Raw genomic sequence first — 19976 nt, 5'->3', positions numbered from 1 at the left:
CTTAAGTAATGGGTTGTAGACCACCTTCAGGTGTTGACACTGTTAAACCCAGTCAAAGTAAGTTTACTCCCCTATATAACCCCTCCTCCTTCCAGGAGCACATACATTTTTTTTCGCCACTGTCTAAGGTGTTGGTCACGAGGAGCTCCAGGAGGGATCTATGCTGGATTTAAATTCCTCCATAAAAAGAAAACAGATCCATCCAGAAGTACCACTGAGGCCTAAAGTGGATGGTACCTGGGACCTTGTATCCGAAGCACAAGGTTTTGTCTGTAATGCCTCTTTGTAGGGCAGGAACCCAGGGCTTAGGTCTTGTTGCATTACTGGGGTGCTTATACAAGGCCCAAGGCAGTTGGACCCCGTCTTTACGGACCCAGTCCTTGAAGGTTTGCTTAACGTAACCCGCCGTGATGGGTGAAATTTTGGATTTTCTGTTAATTCAGCAAAGTCCTGCGCCTAGGACAAGGTAAAGGGGGAAAAAAAAACTTGGGTGTTAAAAACATCTATGCATTTTTCATTTAAGGAAAAGAGGTTGCCATGGCTTAAAATCTCCATTAGATAGTCTATGCACATACCTTACTCTGTTATCTCACCGTTTGCTCAGTCCCGTGTCTGGCTGCATAGCGTGTGGAAGGAGATTTTGCAAGGTAAAAAAATAATCAAAAAATGTATATTTTTATTTATTTTTTTCTTCCCTTGATGGGACCATCAAGGCAATAGCAGCAGCCCTGACCCCCCCGCCATGGGGGATGCTGAAGGTACCGCTATTTTATTTCTAAAGTTGAAAAGAAAAATTGATAATACAATCTCTTACAGAAATGGTTCGTTCCACTTTTTCATGCTGCCTCCAACAGAGTTTCATGAAAACTTGGCTTCATCCTTAGGTTCTTTAAAACCTTCCCATCCTTTGCATGCGTTTTTTATATTTTTGGAATGAGATAAACCGGATAAACATTTTTTTTCCCCTCCTAAGATGTTTTCAATTCTCCAAAAGATGGAAAGTACCAGCAATTGACCCTGTGATTTCCAATGTGAATATTAACTTGTCCTGTAGACAATGAACAGATGCTTAAAGCGGGATTCCACCCTAAAGTGGAACCTCCGCTGATCGGAACCCCCCCCCCCCTCCGGTGTCACAATTGACACCTTTCAGGGGGGAGGGGGGTGGAGATACCTGTCAAAGACAGGTATTTTCACCCACTTTCCGGCTTAGACCCCCACGGGAGTCTACGCCATTTCCTGCCCTGCCGCGCTGTCTGCTGGGACACACACGGGTCCCAGTGACAGCGCGGAGATCTCCTATTGCGCGGCTCGCGCATGCGCAGTAGGGAACCGGGAAGTGAAGCCGATTCGCTTTACTTCCTGATTCCCTCACCTCGAATGGCGGCGGCAGCAGCCGAGGCCCGAGCGGTCGATCGGCCTCGGCTGCCGGCATCGCTGGAACCCGGGACAGGTGAGTGTCCATTTATTGAAAGTCAGCAGCTGTAGTATTTATAGCTGCTGGCTTTTAATATTTTTTTTTTGGGCGGAATCCCTCTTTAAGGATCCAACAGATAGGAAGTTAGAATCCCTGCTAAAATCTGCTTTTTCCTTAGCAGGTGCCGTCAATCAGCCCGCAGTCGCCACGATAGGCATCTGCCAATCCCTAAAGGGCCAATTTAAACAGGCCCTTAGAGAGCTTCCTACACAAAGTGTGGGATTTGGCTGAACTACCTAAGGCATTATGTTTTGCCATAGATGCCATGAACTGCCTCAAAAGAGTGCACTTACACCCCCCTCCTGCCCAGACCAATTTTCAGCTTTCAGCGCTCTTACAGTTTGAATGACAATTACTCAGTCATGCAACACTGTACCCATATAGAACTTGCATCCTTTTTTTTCACACAAATAGAGCTTTCTTTTGGTGGTATTTAATCACTAGTGTTTTTTTATTTTTTTGTGCTATAAATAAAAAAAAAAAATGTAAATTTTGTGAAAACAATGCTTTTTTTTTTTTTTTTTTTTTGTTTGCTAATTAGTAATTTTTCTTTATAAATTTTGGCCAAAATGTATACTGCTACATATCTTTGGCAAAAATAACCCATATCAGTGTATATTATTTGGTCTTTGTGAAAGTTATACAGTCTACAAACTATGGTGCCAATCAATGAAAATGGATCACATCTGATCAGGCCTTCAGTGCATCAGGTGTATCATTTCTTGAGACACTAACAAGTCAGGAAAGTACAGATTCCCCCCCAAATGACCCCTTCTTTAGAAAGTAGACTTCCCAAGGTATTAAGTAGCATGGGGAGTTATTTTAAGTTGTCATTTTTTTTTTTTTCCCCACAATCCTTTGCAAAGATTTATTTTTTCACAATTGTCATCAGGTTATTTCTCACACACAGCATATGCATACAACAAATTACACCCCAAAATACATTCTGCTACTCTTCCCGAGTACGGCGATACCACATGTGTGACTTTTTTACTTTTACACAGCCTGGCCACATACAAAGGCATTGAAGTGGCACTTTCAGGTGTTCTACGAGTATAAATGACGCGTATCATTTCACAACCACCTATTACATTTTTGAAGGCTCTGGAGCACCAGGACAATGGAATTGCCCACAAAATGACCCCATTTTCGAAAGCAAACACACCAACGTATAATCTATGAAGCAGAATGAGTCTTGAATGGTTCATTTATTTATTTTTTAACACAAAGTTGTCAATTTATAAGATATTTCCAACACATGGCATGTATATAGCAAAAATTACCCCCCCCCCCCCCCCCCCCCAAAACACATTCTGCTACTCTTCCTGAGTATGGTGATACCACGTGTGAGACTTGTACACAGCCTGGCCACATACAGAGGACCAACATTAAAGTAGTACCTTCAGGCATTCTAGGAGCATAAATTACACATCTCATTTCATTCCCACCTATAACACTTTTGAAGGTCCTTGAGCACCAGCCCAGTGGAATTGCCCACAAAATGACCCCATTTTGGAAAGCAAACACCCCAACGTATATTCTATAAGGCATGGGCTGCAGACAGGTACTCTGGTACGCTGATGGACTGTGACGGGTACTCTGATGGACCTGTGACAGGTACTTGATCGCATTCCCTGTTTTAATGGGAGGCCGTCATATGACGACCTCCCAGAACGAGAACCGTGCCGCCTGGACGTCATATGTCAGCCGGCGGGCAGCAAGCGGTTAAAGACTATTCACCAGGCATCCCGCCTTGCTTATGCTTGGACATATGCGCAGAATCCTGTGGTTGAAAAATTGGTCAGCTGAAACACCATGTAAAAACCTCCTAACTGGGTTCCCCTTTCATGGGGAGCGACTGTTTGGAGAAGACTTGGGATAAATATATCAAGACAATTTCTGCTGGGAAAAGTACTTTTTTTACCAGTCAAAAGAAAATATAAATGCCCTTCATTTTAAACAGGCTCTTTCCACTGCGCCAGGGGCTTCCTCCTCTAGGCAGTGGCAACGGTCTCCACCGTCAGACTCTAGAGGAAAACCTCAGGGTCAGACCCAGGTACTTTTTCATGGTACCAAAACCAAATGGAGACGTCAGACCCATTCTAGATCTAAGAAAGCTAAATCAATTCCTGAAGATCCGCTCCTTTCGCATGCAGACAATCAGGTCAGGAGTTTCTATCCTTCTGGGAAGAGAACCTCTGGCATCAGTCGACATCAGGGATGCATATGTGCATGTCCCTATATTTCCTGCTCAGCAATAGTTTATGCGATTTGAGTTAGAACATCAGCATTTCCAATTTGTAGCTCTGCCCAGCGGGCTAGCCACAGCACCTTGTGTGTTCACCAAAGTGCTGGCCCCACCTCTAGCCTGGTTATGGGCACAGGGCATAACAGTCGTAGCATGCCTAGGTGATCTATTACTTTATAGATCAATCTGTGATTAGTTTGGAGCAAAGCGTACGCACTACAACCAACCATCTGAAAAGTTTGGGTTTGATTCTAAACTTAGAGAAATCTTCCTTAATACCGCTAAAAAGGGCAGGAGTACTTGGGTATGATCATTGACACAGCCCAGTAAAGGGTGTTCTTGCCTCAAGCAAAAATCAATTCCATAAGAGAGCTGGTGCGGGGGGTCAGGTCAAATGGCCATCCCTCCATTCGTCTCTGCATGAGGTTGGTAGGAACCATGGTAGCTTCATTTGAAACAGTTCCCTATGCCCAATTCCATTCAAGACTGTTGCAAAACAGTATCCTGTCTGCTTGGAACAAAACAATTCAAGCTTTAGACTTGGCAATGCGGCTGTCCCCAAGACTGGTCCACATGGTGGTCGTTAACCCAGAATCTGCTGAAAGAAAAATCCTTCAGACCAGTCATTTGGAAAGTGGTAACGACAGATGCCAGCCTTTCAGGCTGGAGAGCAGTACTAAAAAAGACAACTGTCCAAGGACGGTGGTCAAGAACTGAAAGAATCTTGCCCATCAATATCCTAGAGATTTGGACAGTACATCTGGCTCTAAAGGCCTGGACTTTCAGGTTATGGGATTGTCCTGTCGGGATTCAATCAGACAATGCCACAGCTGTGGCCTATATTGATCACCAAGGGGGCACCAACAGTCTCTCAGCACAGAGAGAGGTGAACCATATTCTAACTTGGGCAGAAAGGCATATTTCATGCCTTTCTGCAATCTTCATTCCGGGATTAGAGAATTGGCAGGCGGACTATTTAAGTTACCAGCAGTTATTCTCAGGGGAATGGTCTCTTCACCCCAACATTTTTCTGGCAATTTGTCAAAGATGGGGGACTCCGGACGTGGATCTTCTAGCATCCAGGTTCAACACTAAGTTGGCCAACTTTCTGGCCAGAACAAGGGATCCATTCGCATGCGGAATGGATTCGTTAGTGACCCTGTGGGATCAGTTTTCACTAATCTATGCATTCCCCCCCCCCTATTCAGTTGCTGCCTCAACTTCTTTGCAGGATCAAACTGGAAAGAGAGCCAATAATTATGGTGGCACCAGCATGGCCCACAAGGTCATGGTGCGCAAAAATCGTAAAAGATGGCAGTGGAGGGCCCCTGGTCCCTCCCACTACGGTCAGATCTGCTCTCTCAGGGACCGATATTCCATCCTTCCTTACAGTCTCTAAATTTAACGGCTTGGCTATTTAAACCCACATTCTAAAGAAATGTTGGCTTTCCGGGTCAGTTATCTCCACCCTAATTAACCCCCCTGGCGGTATTCCAGAGTCTAGCTCGGGGTGGAGATTTTATACCAAAAGCGGTAACCTCGAGCCAGACTCGGGACCGCATTGCTGAATCCAGGGAGAGTTTACTTACCTTGTCCCCTGGATCCATCAATGTCCCCCCCCCCCCCCCTCTGTACCAGCGAGCGGGACAGAAAACGGCGCCAAATTCAAGAAGTGAAACACACACATACAGTATAATGTAATCTTATAGATTACATTGCTGTATGTAATAATGTCACATCCCCTTTGTCCCTAGTGGTCTGCCCAGTGTCCTGCATGCAGTTTTATAATATAAAAACTGTTCTTTATGCCTGGAAACTGGAGATTGTCCATAGCAACCAAAACTGTCCCTTTACATCAAAAATGATTTTAGACCAGCTAGAAAACAGCAATAATTGGAATCACTCGCAGAATTGAGCGATAGCGATTTGTGGGGAGATCCGTCATCAAATACTGAAAAGTAATGACAGTGACAATTCTGCAACTGAGCAAATTTCAGTTTTTTTTGATTTGATTACATTATTGAATATTTTTTATTCTAGTTATTTATTATATTATGATTTTAATTTTTCAAACTTTATCATACCCGGAATGTCTACTAGACTCTGGTTTGGACAGATTTAAGTGAGTTATTCCTAAGAATTACAGGACTACAATATAAAACGCCAAATTTTCATGCAAAATAATTGTACTGCTTTCAGCACCTAAAATCTGAAATAATCATTCAGTAAGGTTAATGCTAGGAAGCCAGCTTCCGGAACTATATATTGGAGTCTGGAAGGCTTATGTTTCCTGGTGTGAATCCAAGGGTTGGCACCCTCGGAGATGTATCATAAGCATTCTTCCCTTTCTACAATTAGGGGCAGACATTAAATTGGCCTTAAAGAGGAAGTAAACCTTGATGAGTTTACTTCCTCTTTCATTCCCTGCAAAGCATAATGGACTACTATGCATAGCATAGTAGTCCATTATGTGTCACTTACCTGACACAGGAGCCAGCGAAGTCACCGCTGTCTCCTGTAGTCCGGCGCTTCCATCTTCTTGGTGGGGTCTCGCAGCTCCGCCGCTGTCATTCGGCGAAGCCGCGATGACGTCACTCCCGCGCATGTGCACGGGAGCCAACACGCGCGGCAGCTCGGTCGCTGAAAATGCCGCGCTCAGTGCGCCTGCGCGCCGCTGTCTACGACGCATGCGCCGTAGACAGCGGTGCCTGTCTTCGGGCAAATATCTCCTAAACCGTATAGGTTTAGGAGATATTTCTTGGACCTACAGGTAAGCCTTAATCTAGGCTTACCTGTAGGTCAAAGTGTGTTGTAAGGGTTTACAACCACTTTAAGTACTATTAAAGGCCAAGTCTCCGCTTTATCGGTCTTATTTCAAAGACCACTTGCTATTCATTCTTAGTCCAGGGCTTTATACAAGGGGTGACGTGGCTTAATCCGCCTCTCAAACCTTCCTTGAACCACTGGGACTTAAACTTAGTTTTTTGTCTGTGTTACAAAAACAGCCATTTGAACCAAGACAACAGATTTCCCTAGTCCTTCTGACAAGGAAGTTGGTATTTTTGGTTGCTATATCCTCAGCAAGGAGGGTTTCACAATTTGGCTGCTTTCTTGTAAGGCGCCATATTTGATTTTTCATGACGACAGAGTGGTATTACGCCCTCGTCCAGGCTTTTTGTCAAAGAGCAGGTTTTCACCTGAATTATATATTGTCCTGCCATCGTTTTTTCCAAAAGCATGTTCCAGGGAAGAAAAGTCACTACGTTGTCTTGATGTGGTGAGAGCAGTGAAAATCTATTTAAAGAAAACTGCTCAGATTCGTAAGACTGATGTCTTATTTATTCTGCCGGAGGGTCCTAAGAAAGGACAGGCAGTGTTGAAATCCACTGTCGCTAAGTGAATTTGGTAAGTGATAATTCAAACTTATGATGTAAGGGGTAAGATTCAACCGTTTCAAGTTAAAAGGCGCATTCTATCAGGTCGGATAGTACTTCTTGGGCAGTGCGTCATCTGGCCTCCATGGCTCAGATTTGTAAGGCTGCAACTTGGTGGATGTAGGGAGATATGAGGATATCCCCTTCGGGCGCAGTGTGCTGCAAGCAGCAGTATAGATCCTCAAGTCTGGGGGTTCTGTGATTCTTTGCAGTGTGATTGGGCCCAATTCATTTGGAAAGGCTCAAATCGCACAGAAAAGGTATCGGTTCGGGCATTGGAGTGTTTTCACTAGAGCTCGTGAAAATACTTTATCGGCATTTTAAGACCATTACACTTCAGACTTCTAAAGTCATCGCATATTGTAACATAACCATAATACAATTTCATAAAAACAGTCGTTTTTGGTGCTGGGAAACCAAGGTCATGGTAATTATCAGCATTCTAAGATTATTATTATTATTATTATTATTATTATTATTTATTATATTTGTAAAAAGTATTATTCATATGGTTAATTCTGTGGGATTGGTCTCTCTCTCTCTTCTTAGTACCTACACAATGAGAAGAAGATCCTGCACGGCGATATGAAATCCTCCAACGTTGTCATCAAAGGTGACTTTGAGACGATTAAGCTGTGTGATGTTGGGGTGTCTCTGCATCTGGATGAAAACATGACCGGTGAGTATAAAGCTTAAGGTGGCCATATAGGTCACACATCTGGGGCCCAGATGTGGCTCTTTGCTTGCTTTTATCTGCCCCTTGAGGCACAATCTCCTCCACTGATGCCAATAATAGGGCAAAATTCCCCCCGCTGACACCAATGATGGGCCACTATTTCTCCCCCTAATAACCAAGATGGGGCATTGTTTACTTCAGGCATATGCAATTAGCGGACCTCCAGCTGTTGCAGAACTACAAATCCCATGAGGCATAGCAAGACTCTGACAGCCACAAGCATGACACCCAGAGGCAGAGGCATGATGGTACTTGTAGTTTTGCAACAGCTGGAGGTCCGCTAATTGCAGATCCCTGGTTTACTCCCATTGGCCACAGTCAGGCCCCCCCAAAGTCTGATGGATAATAAACTGGCCCTTTGTTTAGAATGTTTGGAGACCCCCGGTATGTATGCATGTATCTACAGTACTGCAGTTTGGTTTTGTATTTAAAATCCTGTTTTTAAATTAGATCTGCACTTTTTATATTTTAAATTGACAGCAAATCCTAATATGTGCCCCTTGTTTTTTCATGCCAGTGAGTGATCCAAAGGCCCAATACATTGGCACAGAATCCTGGAAACCAAAGGAAACTTTGGAGGAAGGTGTCATCACTGATAAGGCTGATATATACGCATTTGGCCTCACCTTGTGGGAGATGATGGCCCTGTCCATACCGCATCTCATCCTGCCAGAGGAAAACGATGACGAAGGTTTGCAGTTTTGTGTGTGGGGTTTTATTTATTTATTTTCTTTTCATTCATGATTGGTGACTATAATGCTTGATAAACTGCAGATTTTGGTGCACTTTAACCACTTCAATACTGGGCAATCCCCCTCCTGCCCTTGGCCCAATTTTCGGCGTTCAGCACATTTTAAATGAAAATTGCCTGGCCATGCAGCACTGTACCCAAACAACATTTTTCTTATTTTGTTCCCACAAATAGAGCTTTCTTTTGGTGGTATTTAATCACATCTGGGGTTTTTATTTTTTGCTAAACAAAAGACCGAAAATGTTGAAGTATTTTTTTTTTTTTCATTTCTTTTCAGTTCTACAATTTTGTAAACACGTTCTCCTTCGCTAATGGGCGGCACTGATAGGGCCCCTTAATGGGCAATGATTGGCATCCTTTGGGGGGGGAGGGGGATTGGTATGCACTGATAATCAGAGCAGACCCTCCCTGTCATGAGAGCAGCCAATCGTCTCTCCTGGGCGAGTGGAGGAAAGGCCAATAAACGGATTTTGCTGATTGGACACAGCTGATCATGTGGTAAAAAGCCGCCGTCCAGAGACTCTTTACAGAGATTGGTGATGCAGTGTGTCAGACACACAACACCAACAATCGCCTTACCTGCGGCTTATCCTGCTGGACGTCGTCCAGTCAGGATAAGTGAACCAATTTCTGCCCGTTATTCTGCTATATGGCGGATGGGAAGTGGTTAAAGTGGGAGTCCTGCGAATTTCCCTCGGTTCTCGGATGCTGCTGCCATCTTCGGTTAGGGAATCGGAAATTAAGCCTTGTGGCTTCGCTTCCTGGTTCCCTACTGCGCAGACAGAGCGGCGGGACGGAAAGAGGCACAGACTTCCGTGGGAGTCTATGCCCGGAAGTGGGTGCAAATACCTGTCTTAGACAGGTATCTGCACACCCCCCTCCCCCTTGAAAGGTGCCAAATGTGACACGGGGGGGGGGGGGAGGGTTCCGAAAATAGAAAATATTAAGTTAATAGTAAAAAAAATATATATATATATATATATATATATATATATATATAATGTGTGTGTGTGTGTGTATATATGTGATAATAAAAAAAAATAGTGGTAATAATGATGTAAAAATATTAAATAAAGTGTTCAATCTTCTGTGCAACCAAAAAACACCAAGGATCGTGACCACCACCACACAAAATATGCGCTTACCAAAAGGCAAGCGATTTCATGCCCATAATCAATCTCCACAGCACCTCCTCAGACCATGATCACAGTAGACTCCCTTATTGAATAAAACAGGCCGGGACCGTCGACAGCAGCACGTGAAGCAGAAAGACAATATGGTATGAAAACATGCTGACCCAAAAGAAAAATCAGATGAAAAATATATAACACCAACTAAATAGGCTGCAGTAATGTGGGATAAACATAATACAAATGATGATAAAGAAAAAAGCTGCGCCAAAAATTTCTAATAAAAACAATATTAATAATGATAATAAAAAAAGTCCAGCATGAAATAAAAGAAGAAAAATCTTATACGGTCCTATGTTATTATTGCTGAAGTGAACACCAGCTGAAATAAAATTATTCTCAGTTCGTGGATGTGAAGATGGTAGTGTGCAGAGATAAGCAGTCCTTTGATATACCGCAAATCCTCATAGAACCACCACTGTGCTCCACATCTATAATAAGTGCCATCACCGATTTATAAAAGCCGCTTACCAGATATTAAAATCTCAAAGGCAATCATGAACTCAGCCACGATCTTTGTATATAGGTAATGGACCCACACCGCAACCTCTTCCAGATAAATGTAGACCCATGCACTCAGCAATCCGTATATGACATAACGGTATGGACCATAAAAATCAGGGTATGACATAGTGATACTGTATTGATGCTTAAATGTTTAAAAACTAACGAACATTTAAAAAGGAACACGGCGCCGGCCGGCATTAATGGAGCCCTTCCTCCTTCTTTGATAGCGCGGTGACGTCACTGCACGTGTGGGAGGACATTTCCAGGCGGTTAGCGTAAGGCCCCTTTCACACGGACGATCCGTTCAGGTCCGCCTGTCAGTTTTTCAGGCGGACCTGAACGGATGCTCCATAGAGGTCTATGGAGCGTCGGATGTCAGCGGTGACAAGTCCGCTAACATTCGACCCGCTCCGATCCGAAAAAGTGTGACGGCGGAAAAAGCTATTTTTCCATCCGTCATCGGATCGGGTGACGACGGACACTGCGGTCCGTTGTCACCCGATCTCCCGCTGTGACAGGTCCATCCCTGCGCAGTGTGCAGAGACAGAACTGTCATCTTCCTGCTCAGTGGAGATTGCGGATATAAGTGCTGATCCGCCCCGTGTGAAAGGACCCTTTCATAGTCTATCTTAACCACTTGCCGACCGCCGCACGACGATGTACGTCGACAGAATGGCACGGGCAGGCATATGGGCGTACCTGTACGTCCCTGCCTTCCCGCGGGTGGGGGGCCCGATCGGGCCCCCCCCCCCCCCCCCCCCCCCCCCCGGTGCCTGCGGCGGTCGGTATTCGTTCGGGAGCGATCCGGGATGAGGGGGCGGCCATTCATTCATGGCCACCCCCTCGCGATCGCTCCCGACGAATGGAAATCCTTTCGTGACATCACTTCCTCTCCTGTAATGTAATGTAAACACAGGAGAGGAAGTGATGTAATCTCTCCTCCGTGTCGGTATTTTTCGTTCCGACACCGAGGAGAGAGGATCGGTGAGTTGCACCAACACGACACTTCACAGTAGAACATGCCAGGCACACTCACACCCCCCCTTTACCCCCCGATCACCCCCCCCCAATTACCCCTGCCCCCCCAGTCACAGTGACACCAATGCATTTTTTTTTTTTTTTTTGCATTGGTGTCATTTGTGACTGTAATAACTGTTAGGGCAGTTAGGGTTAGCCTCCTTTAGTTCTAATGTACCCCCCTAACCCCCCCCCCCCAATAAAGGTTTAACCCCGTGATCACCCCCCCGTCGCCAGTGTCACTAAGGCTGGGTTCACATTGCAGCGGTTTATGAGAACGGATGTGATTCGCACCGCACTGCAGTGCAAATCACATCCGATCTCTGCGATTCGAGTTCAGCCATTCGCCGCAAATTCGCACGGGACCCTTTTTTTGGTCCGCAGCAGAATCGAATCGCATGGGTGTTCACACCATGCGATCCGAGTTTGCAGATCGCACTGCGATATGCGAACTGATCTGGGGGTGTCATTAACATTTCACTGACACTCCCAGCAGTTCGCATAGGGCAGTGTGAACTGCCGCCGGGAGGCATGCGATGCGGGAACCCGCCGCGGATTCGTGGCGTTCCCGCATCGCTCCAGTGTGAACCCAGCCTAATAAGCGATCGTTTTTCTGATCGCTGTATTAGTGTCACAGGTGACGCTAGTTAGGCAGGTAGGTATTTAGGTTCGCCGCAGCTTTTTATAGCGCCAGGGACCCCCATATACTACCGCATAAAGCCCCCTGATTGCCCCCTAGTTAACCCTTTCACCAGTGATCACCATATAACTGTTACAGGTGACGCTGGTTGGTTAGTTATTTTTTTATAGTTTCAGGGCACCCGCCATTTATTACCTAGTCTCGCTAGTGTACCCCTAAATTTAGGGGTGTCTACTTTCCAAAATGGGGTCATTTGGGGGGGGGGGGTTTGTGCCATCTTGGCATTTTATGGCCTTCAAAACTGTAACGCCCTTAGAAAGCCTGAAGGCGGTGCTTGGTTTTCGGGGCCCCGTACGCGGCTAGGCTCCCAAAAAGTCCCACATATGTGGTATCCCCGTACTCAGGAGAAGCAGCAGAATTTATTTTGGGGTGTCATTTCACATATGCCCATAGCATGTGTGAGCAATATATCATTTAGTGACAACTTTGTGTAAAAAAAAAAAAAAAAAAAAAAAAAAATTTTTTTGTCATTATTCAATCGCTTGAGGCAAAAAAATAAAATATTCAATGGGCTCAACATGCCACTTATCAATTTCCTTAGGGGGTCTACTTTCCAAAATGAGGTCATTTGGGGGGGTTTGTACTGCCCTGCCATTTTAGCACCTCAAGAAATGAGATAGGCAGTCGTAAACTAAAAGCTGCGTAAATTCCAGAAAACGTACCTTAGTTTGTAGATGTGACAACTTTTGCGCAAACCAATAAATATACAGTTATTGACTTTTTTTTTACCAAAGACATGTGGCTGAATACATTTTGGCCTAAATGTATGACTAAAATTGAGTTTATTGGATTTTTCTAATAACAAAAAGTAGAAAATATCATTTTTTTTCAAAATTTGCGGTCTTTTTACGTTTATATCGCAAAAAATAAAAATCGCAGAGTCAGTCAAATACCTTTAAAAGAAAGCTCTATTTGTGGGAAGAAAAGGACGCAAATTTCGTTTGGGTACAACATTGCATGACCGTGCAATTACCAGTTAAAGCAGCGCAGTGCCAAAGTGTAAAAAGACCTCTGGTCATTTACCAGCAAAATGGTCCGGTCTGAAAGTGGTTAATCTAATTAAGGACAATCAACTTTCTAACATAGTGTAACAGTAAGTTTAGGAGAGTTCTCATGTTGTTACCCCTAACTTCTTCCTCTATGATAGGCCTAGCAACGGGCTACAAATGTTTGGCAGATCAAATGTATCTGCAATGAATTGCGTTACTTGCGACCATAATGGGCATATTCTATTACAGTTCCAGACCATATGGAAAAAATTTGCCTTCTGCTGCTAGGCACTTATGGCATTTGCGGCTTTCTTTTTGCCCCATTTTATATAACCTCATTGGAGTATAACACATTTGGTGTAAATATCTGAGTTTTATCAGTTTGTCTCTAGCTGAGAGAACCGTGGGCAGATATGAGGCCAGTACCTCCTCCCACTGTTCCTCTGCATGGTCCGGAATAATAGCTATCCATCGTTCCTTAAGCTTATTTTCTTTTGGTATTATTTTGTCTGTGAGTGTGTTGTAGTAGGTAGAGATACGTTTTGTATGATCAGGATCAGCGAGTTTTTCCAATTTAGAGTTCTCAAGAGAGACACGTCCCATCCCAATTTGAGCATGGGCAGCATGCTTCAACCTAGTGAACTGGAATGCCCAAGAGTCGGGGATATTCAACTCCCTCTTTATTTGTGAGAATGATTTCAGTTTACCATTGTCAAATAGTTGGTGAAGGTACGCAAGTCCAAATTTAGCCCACCTGTATCCATCCTCCAAATGGAAAAACTCCTTTTAGGCATGGGTTGTACCATAGTGGGGCATTTGATGGTAGGTGTAGGGGGCTATCAGCTATGTTTCAAACAGATCCCAAGTGTCCTTTTTGCGGTTTTAAACATGTCCCTACCATCTGCTGTGGGACCTCTCCCCTAAAGAAGAAATTTAGCAGCGTTTCATATGAGGTTACTACTGCTGCTTCAACTGCAGTTGCCGCATTATTCAGCTGTGGGAACATTCGCCAGTGTACATGTGCCAGTTGCGAAGCCAGGTGGTACAGAGGAAGATCAGGGACCGCTATACCCCTCCTCACCTGTAACTGTAAGAGTTCCAGTGATACCCTAGCCCAGTGATGGCGAACCTTGGCACCCCAGATGTTTTGGAACTACATTTCCCATGATGCTCATGCACCCTGCGGTGTAGTTGAGCATCATGGGAAATGTAGTTCCAAAACATCTGGGGTGCCAAGGTTTGCCATCACTGCCCTAGCCGCTTTGTTGCCCCAAAAGGAGGTTAGCAGGGAGTTAATGTATCTAAATGTTTTCTCTTATATTCACCGACCGACACAGCTCCTCTCTTAGCCATTGGGTTGTATACCTTACCTCTAGGAGAAATACTAGGCAAAGCTGTAATACAACACTCAGAACTTTCAGTTCTACCCATGGGGGCGGTCCCTTGGGTATCAACCCTCCTGCCTGCTAGCAGGCCTCAGTTTTATTTTGCCTAGTGAAGGAGAAAGACCTAGGAACCCTGTGGGCCCATAGGTCCGTGTTTTTTATGCAGAAGCTTCGCTTTTTGCACCAGATGAGTGATCCTGTGATCTTCTATCAACAGCCGGCTGGGTGACAGGCTGGTTCACCTATCCTTGTAGTCTCTCCAGTCCGGCCATCGAGCGTGTGGCGGTCACAGCTACGGCTTGGCAGGCCACGAAATGCCTCAGCTCCAGAGGTGGTCGGTGAGCTTTTATACTCCGGGGCGTACATATGACCGGGATACTGATGTCTGCGTCACAGTATGCCGAGACCAGTAGCCTTCCCTGTACTGATCAGGAGTAGGTCTACAGTGGAATGTCTTCCAGCTCTTCAGGACTGGTAAGTACAGCTCTCCCTGTTCTGACGAGGCTGAGCAGCTGGGCATTCCCTGGGAGGTCGATTCGGGGGGGGGGGCCCTCACCTCCCTATCTTCTCTCCCTTTGCCTATCTTCACTCCCTCCCTCCTTTCGGGGATGGGGGGGGGAATGCTGCATGTGGCTGCTGAGCGGTGTGTGTGCGTGCCTATATAGGGGCTCTCTGTGGGCTCTCACCTGACATGGGAGGGCTGGCTGAATGGCGGTGGTCCTGGGGCCTGTGTGGTATGCCCCTGAAAGGTGCCTGTGAGGGTCTGCTGAGAATAGTGCAGCGCTATGGCTTTGCAGTGGGCTTTTTATTTCTACCTCATGGCGATGTTTGGCTGCAATTTTAGGTGTGGGCAGAGCAGGCTGACTGGGCTTCAGCAGCCATTTTCTATGTGATTCCTATTCAAGGCACTGGTGGCCATTTTCTGGAAGCCTGAACACATTTTCAGTGTTCCCCAACAGCAGCATGGCTCATGTGCTCTCACAGCTTTTTTTTCCTGTCTGTGTACTGGACGCTGAGCGCCATTTTATTGAAGCCTGAGCTTTTTTTCTGATCGTTTTAGCGTTCATTCCAGCGGTTATCACCAACTCAGTTTTTGGTTTCCTCTGCACCTGGGCGCACTCAGGGACTACAGGCACCACTTGTGGACAGCACAGAACTCCCCAGGGTGCTGAGTCCGGTGGGAATGGACCCCTCAGTCAGCGGCAGCAGGGAGGGTGGGACTGTCGCTGTCCTAAGTCCCCTTCGGGGGGCAGACAGGATAGGGTCAGCATGGCTTCAGAAACTAGTGTTTCTTCCCCCAAAGCCCAGGCAGTGGCAACCAAGTCAACTGCAGACTGCACAGTGCCCATGGACACCCTGATGGCGGTCCTCAACTCGTTCATTGCTAGATGGAGGCGGTGCGTGGGAAGATGGGTGCAATAAGGTGACCCCCACCCCGTCCTCTGGGGAGAGCTCTGGCACAGACTCGGGCCCTGATGAGGCTGGTGACCCCTGCTCTGTCTTGTCAAATGACGCTGACCAGGACCGTTCGGACAGTGAGGATGAGTCCCCGTCCGGGTGCAAAAAAAAAGCTTGTTGGAGCACTGCTGATGTACCGGTCCCTTCTGGGTCCCGTATGCCAGCATGTTCACCTATGGTGTTCCCGTATCTGACTTATTTAACAAGTTCACTTACAGGGAATGGGGTCGCACGCAACGGACCTTTTTTGGTCCCCAGACACAGGGCGGTGCTTTACCCCTTTGAGGAAAGCCTTCTCACTAAGTGGTCAGCTTCTCCGGTTCTAGACCCTCCAGTATCCAGGTTAAATATGTAACCAGGATCCCAGCAGTGGGAACTCCTGCATTTTAAGGATCCCGCGGGCAGGAAGGCCGAGGCAGGGGCTCGTTCCTTGTTTATGGTTGTGGGGTCCGCTGTGCGACCCGTACTGGCATCCGCACTTGTGTTGCAGACACTGACTGAGTGGGCAAAACTTTGCACAGCGAATTGGGAGAGCGTCAGGCTTTTCCTGTCTGCGTGAAACTGGCAGACTAGCTAGTGCAAGGCCTTAAGTAAGTTTGTGACATGGCCCTGGAACCTTCCTCTGTATCTAGAGCTTCAGTGTCAGCTGGTGGTGCTGAGGCGACTGATTTGGCTGAAATGCTGATCTGTTGACCAGGCATCTAAAAAAAAAAAAAAAAAGCCCTGACGGATCTTCCCTTCCTTGGCGACCGGCTCTTTGGAGTCTCTTTTGGATGGCATTAGTAAGTGCCACCGGTGGTAACAGTGTATTACCCTCACAGGCCAGGAAGGCTAAGGGGACACACTGTAGGCAAGGGCCCTCCCTTTTTTTTTCTCCGTTCACCAACTGCTTTTCCATCTGCCTGGAGCTTCGGTATAACGTCCCCAGCCCGACAGGATGACCACGGACGGACAAAAACGTCCCTGGAACCGCAAGCCTAACAAGCCTGCGAGTATAAGTGCTACCGCATGAAGGTTTGTCCCCACCCAGGTCTCGGGTGGGGGGTCGCCTTCGGGAGTTTGCAGCCTGGTGGTCCCCTCGGTTTTCGACCAATGGACCTGTGATCTGATTTCCTCAGGCTGCAAGATAGAGTTGCTCTCTTGGTCGCCAAACAGATTCTTCCCTTCCAGCATACCCGTATCCCCAGGAGACACTCTTGGGGGCAGTAAGGGATCCGCTGAGTCGCGGGGTGTTTGTACTGGTTCCGGACACGGAACGTTTCCAAGGATTCTACTCAAATATGTTGTAGTTTCCAAGAAGGAAGTGGTACGTGGGATCGCAATCGTGGGATATCTAGACGATCTCCTACTGGGAGCATCTTCCGCCTCAGAGTTAGAGGAGGATGTAGCGATCACCATGCAGACTCTGCAAGAATTTGGGTGGCTGTTGAACCTAAAGAACTCGATGATGGTACTGACTCAGTGTTTGGAGTACCTAGGCTTGCTGCTAGACTCCATGGAAGCAAGAGTTTTTCTCCCTTCAGACAAGCTGCAGACACTCAGATCCGCGGCAAGACTCCTGATGAACCACAGGTGGTCGTCACTTCGCTTTTGCATGCGAGTCCTGGGACTCAGGGTGGCCTCATTTTGAGGCTGTACCGTTTGCCCAGTTTCTACACCAGAGTCCTGCAGGAGGAGATTTTGTCTAAATGGGACAAATCTCAGTTGTCCCTGAATCGTCCGATTCAGGTGAGCCAATCAGTCAGAGAATCACTGATCTGCTGGCTGAGGTCCCCGGTGATTCAGGCCAGAAAGTCATTCCTACCTCAAGTGGACAGTGATCACAACAGACACCAGCCTTTTCGGCTTGGATGGAGTAATGGGGGTTCAGTCGGCTCAGGGCCTCTGGTCGACAAAAGAATCTGAGTTGCCGATCAATCTGCTCGAACTGTGAGCGTCAATGAGACTGCAAGGACGTCCGATCAGGGTCCAGTTAGACAACTCCACTGCAGTGCATACATCAATCACCAAGGGGGGACAAGACGCTCAGCCTCGGCACGGGAGGTCGCTCACATACTTCGGTGGGCAGAGCGACATGCACCGGTTTTGTCGGCCATTTACATTCTTGGAGTGGAGAACTGGCAGGTGGACTATTTGAGTCGCCAGATAATGGACCCAGGAGAATGGGCGTTGCATCTGGAGGTATTCAGGTTACTGTGCCTGAGGTGGGGCACACCAGACGTGGATCTGGTGGCCTCCCGTCTTAGAGGGTGCCAAGATTTGTGTCCAGGACAAGAGATCCGTGGGCAGACGCGTCGGATGCGCTGGTGGCTCCGTGGGATCAGTAGATGGTAAAGGCGCTCCACTCTAATCCTAAATCTCCAATAAGGAAATGAATAAGTGCTATTTCTAAAAATCAAAAAAACATTAAAAGTGCTTCTTGTTAAAATCTGTGGCGAAGATTATGTGTAAAAAGGGCAATATGAAAAAAGCGCAATGTGCAAACTAAGTGCATTGCAGGAAAAAAAAAAAAAAAAAATTTTATAGACCAAAGTGTCTCACAATAAACATTCCTCAATTACTAATAAATCCTATTGAACGATATTTTAAATGAATGGTAACCCGTGATAAAAATTAAAATGCCAGAACAAGTAAAGTACAAGATGAAAAATAAAAATAAAATTAATAAAAATATATGAAACACCACCGTTGTGTTTAAAATCACACGTGCACAATGCTAAATTACACAAACAAGTGATGCAGATATTATGAAACTAATGGCCATGATTTTCAGTGCTGGAAAAGTGAAAAAAAGTGCCAAGTGCAAATGTTCCTTGGGGGGTAAAAACCCAGTGCAATATCCGTGCAACAGGTGAATCTTGCACTCACCGGCTTCCCTGCCCCTGCAGGGGTAGAAGCGCCTCCACAGTATCAGCCACTGTGTTGCTATACACTGATCCAGGTATTTCTGCTATGTACTGCTCCCAGAACCGCTGTCTCATCTCAGGGAGCTAGAGGACGTCTGACGAAACGCGTAGGGTGTGACCTAGGACGTACACACTCTTCCTTCAAGCGGCAGTACCTGGAGATATTTGTATACTGCTGTTTTTAATTTTATCATTGTGAGTAAGCTCTTTTACTTTACCAATAAACCTTGCTTGTTACTGTATTACACTATGGTCGGTTTTCTTTCCTCATATCCATGGAAAATAACATATCCCTGAGATTAGAGATAGCGGTTCTGGGAGCAGTACATAGCAGACATGCCTGGATCAGTGTATAGCAACACAGTGGCTGATACTGTGGAGGCGCTTCTAACCCTGTAAGGGCCGGGAAGTCGGTGAGTGCAAGATTCATCTGTTGCACGGATATTGCACTGGGTTTTTACCCCCCATGGAACATTTGCACTTGGCACTTTGCACTTTAGGACTTTTCTTCACTTTTCCAGCACTGCAAATCATGGCCATTAGTTTCATAATATCTGCATCACTTGTTTGTGTAATTTAGCATTGTGCACGTGTGATTTTAAACACAACGGTGGCGTTTCATATATTTTTATTAATTTTTATTTTTATTTTTCATCTTGTACTTTACTTGTTCTGGCATTTTAATTGTAATTTTTATCACGGGTTACCATTCATTTAAAATATTGTTCAATAGGATTTATTAGATATTCAGGAATGTTTATTGTGAGACACTTTGGTCTATAAATGTGTTTTATTTTTTTTATTTTTTATTTTGTTTTGTTTTTTGTTTTTCCTGCAATGCACTTAGTTTGCACATTGCACTTTTTTCATATTGCACTTTTTACACATAATCTTCGGCACAGATTTTAACAAGAAGCACTTTTAATTTTTTTTTTGATTTTTAGAAATGGCACTTATTCATTTGCTTATTGGAGATTTAGGATTAGGGTGGAGCGCCTTTTTACTATCTATATTTCCATTTTTTTTCGCTATTGTTCCTACCTATGGTTGTGAACTTTGGATAGTGGCAGCCCTCCTTTTTGCATGGTAATTCTTCTGTTGCTTATCCATAGCGCAAACCCACTATATATTTTTTGTCCGTGGGATCAGTACCAGCTGATCTATGCCTTTCTTCCACT

The 19976-nt window shown here is 45.6% G+C and overlaps 1 protein-coding gene across 1 annotated transcript in view; it reads left to right on the top strand.

The window, feature by feature from the left end:
• The window catches only part of PBK (PDZ binding kinase), a 58665-nt gene that overhangs the window by 20495 nt on the left and 18194 nt on the right, over positions 1–19976 (top strand). The window contains exons 5-6 of the mRNA XM_077489220.1: positions 7709–7838; positions 8413–8586. Coding sequence (XP_077345346.1) covers positions 7709–7838; positions 8413–8586 — 304 coding nt within the window. The remainder of the gene's footprint in view (positions 1–7708; positions 7839–8412; positions 8587–19976) is intronic.

This window comes from Lithobates pipiens, unplaced genomic scaffold (assembly GCF_037356315.1).
Source record: "Lithobates pipiens isolate NorthernLeopardFrog02 unplaced genomic scaffold, aLitPip1_a1.2 Scaffold_18, whole genome shotgun sequence".
Classification (NCBI taxonomy): domain Eukaryota; kingdom Metazoa; phylum Chordata; class Amphibia; order Anura; family Ranidae; genus Lithobates; species Lithobates pipiens.
Note: the sequence above shows the minus strand (reverse complement) of the source record. Positions and strands in the feature narration are given on the sequence as shown.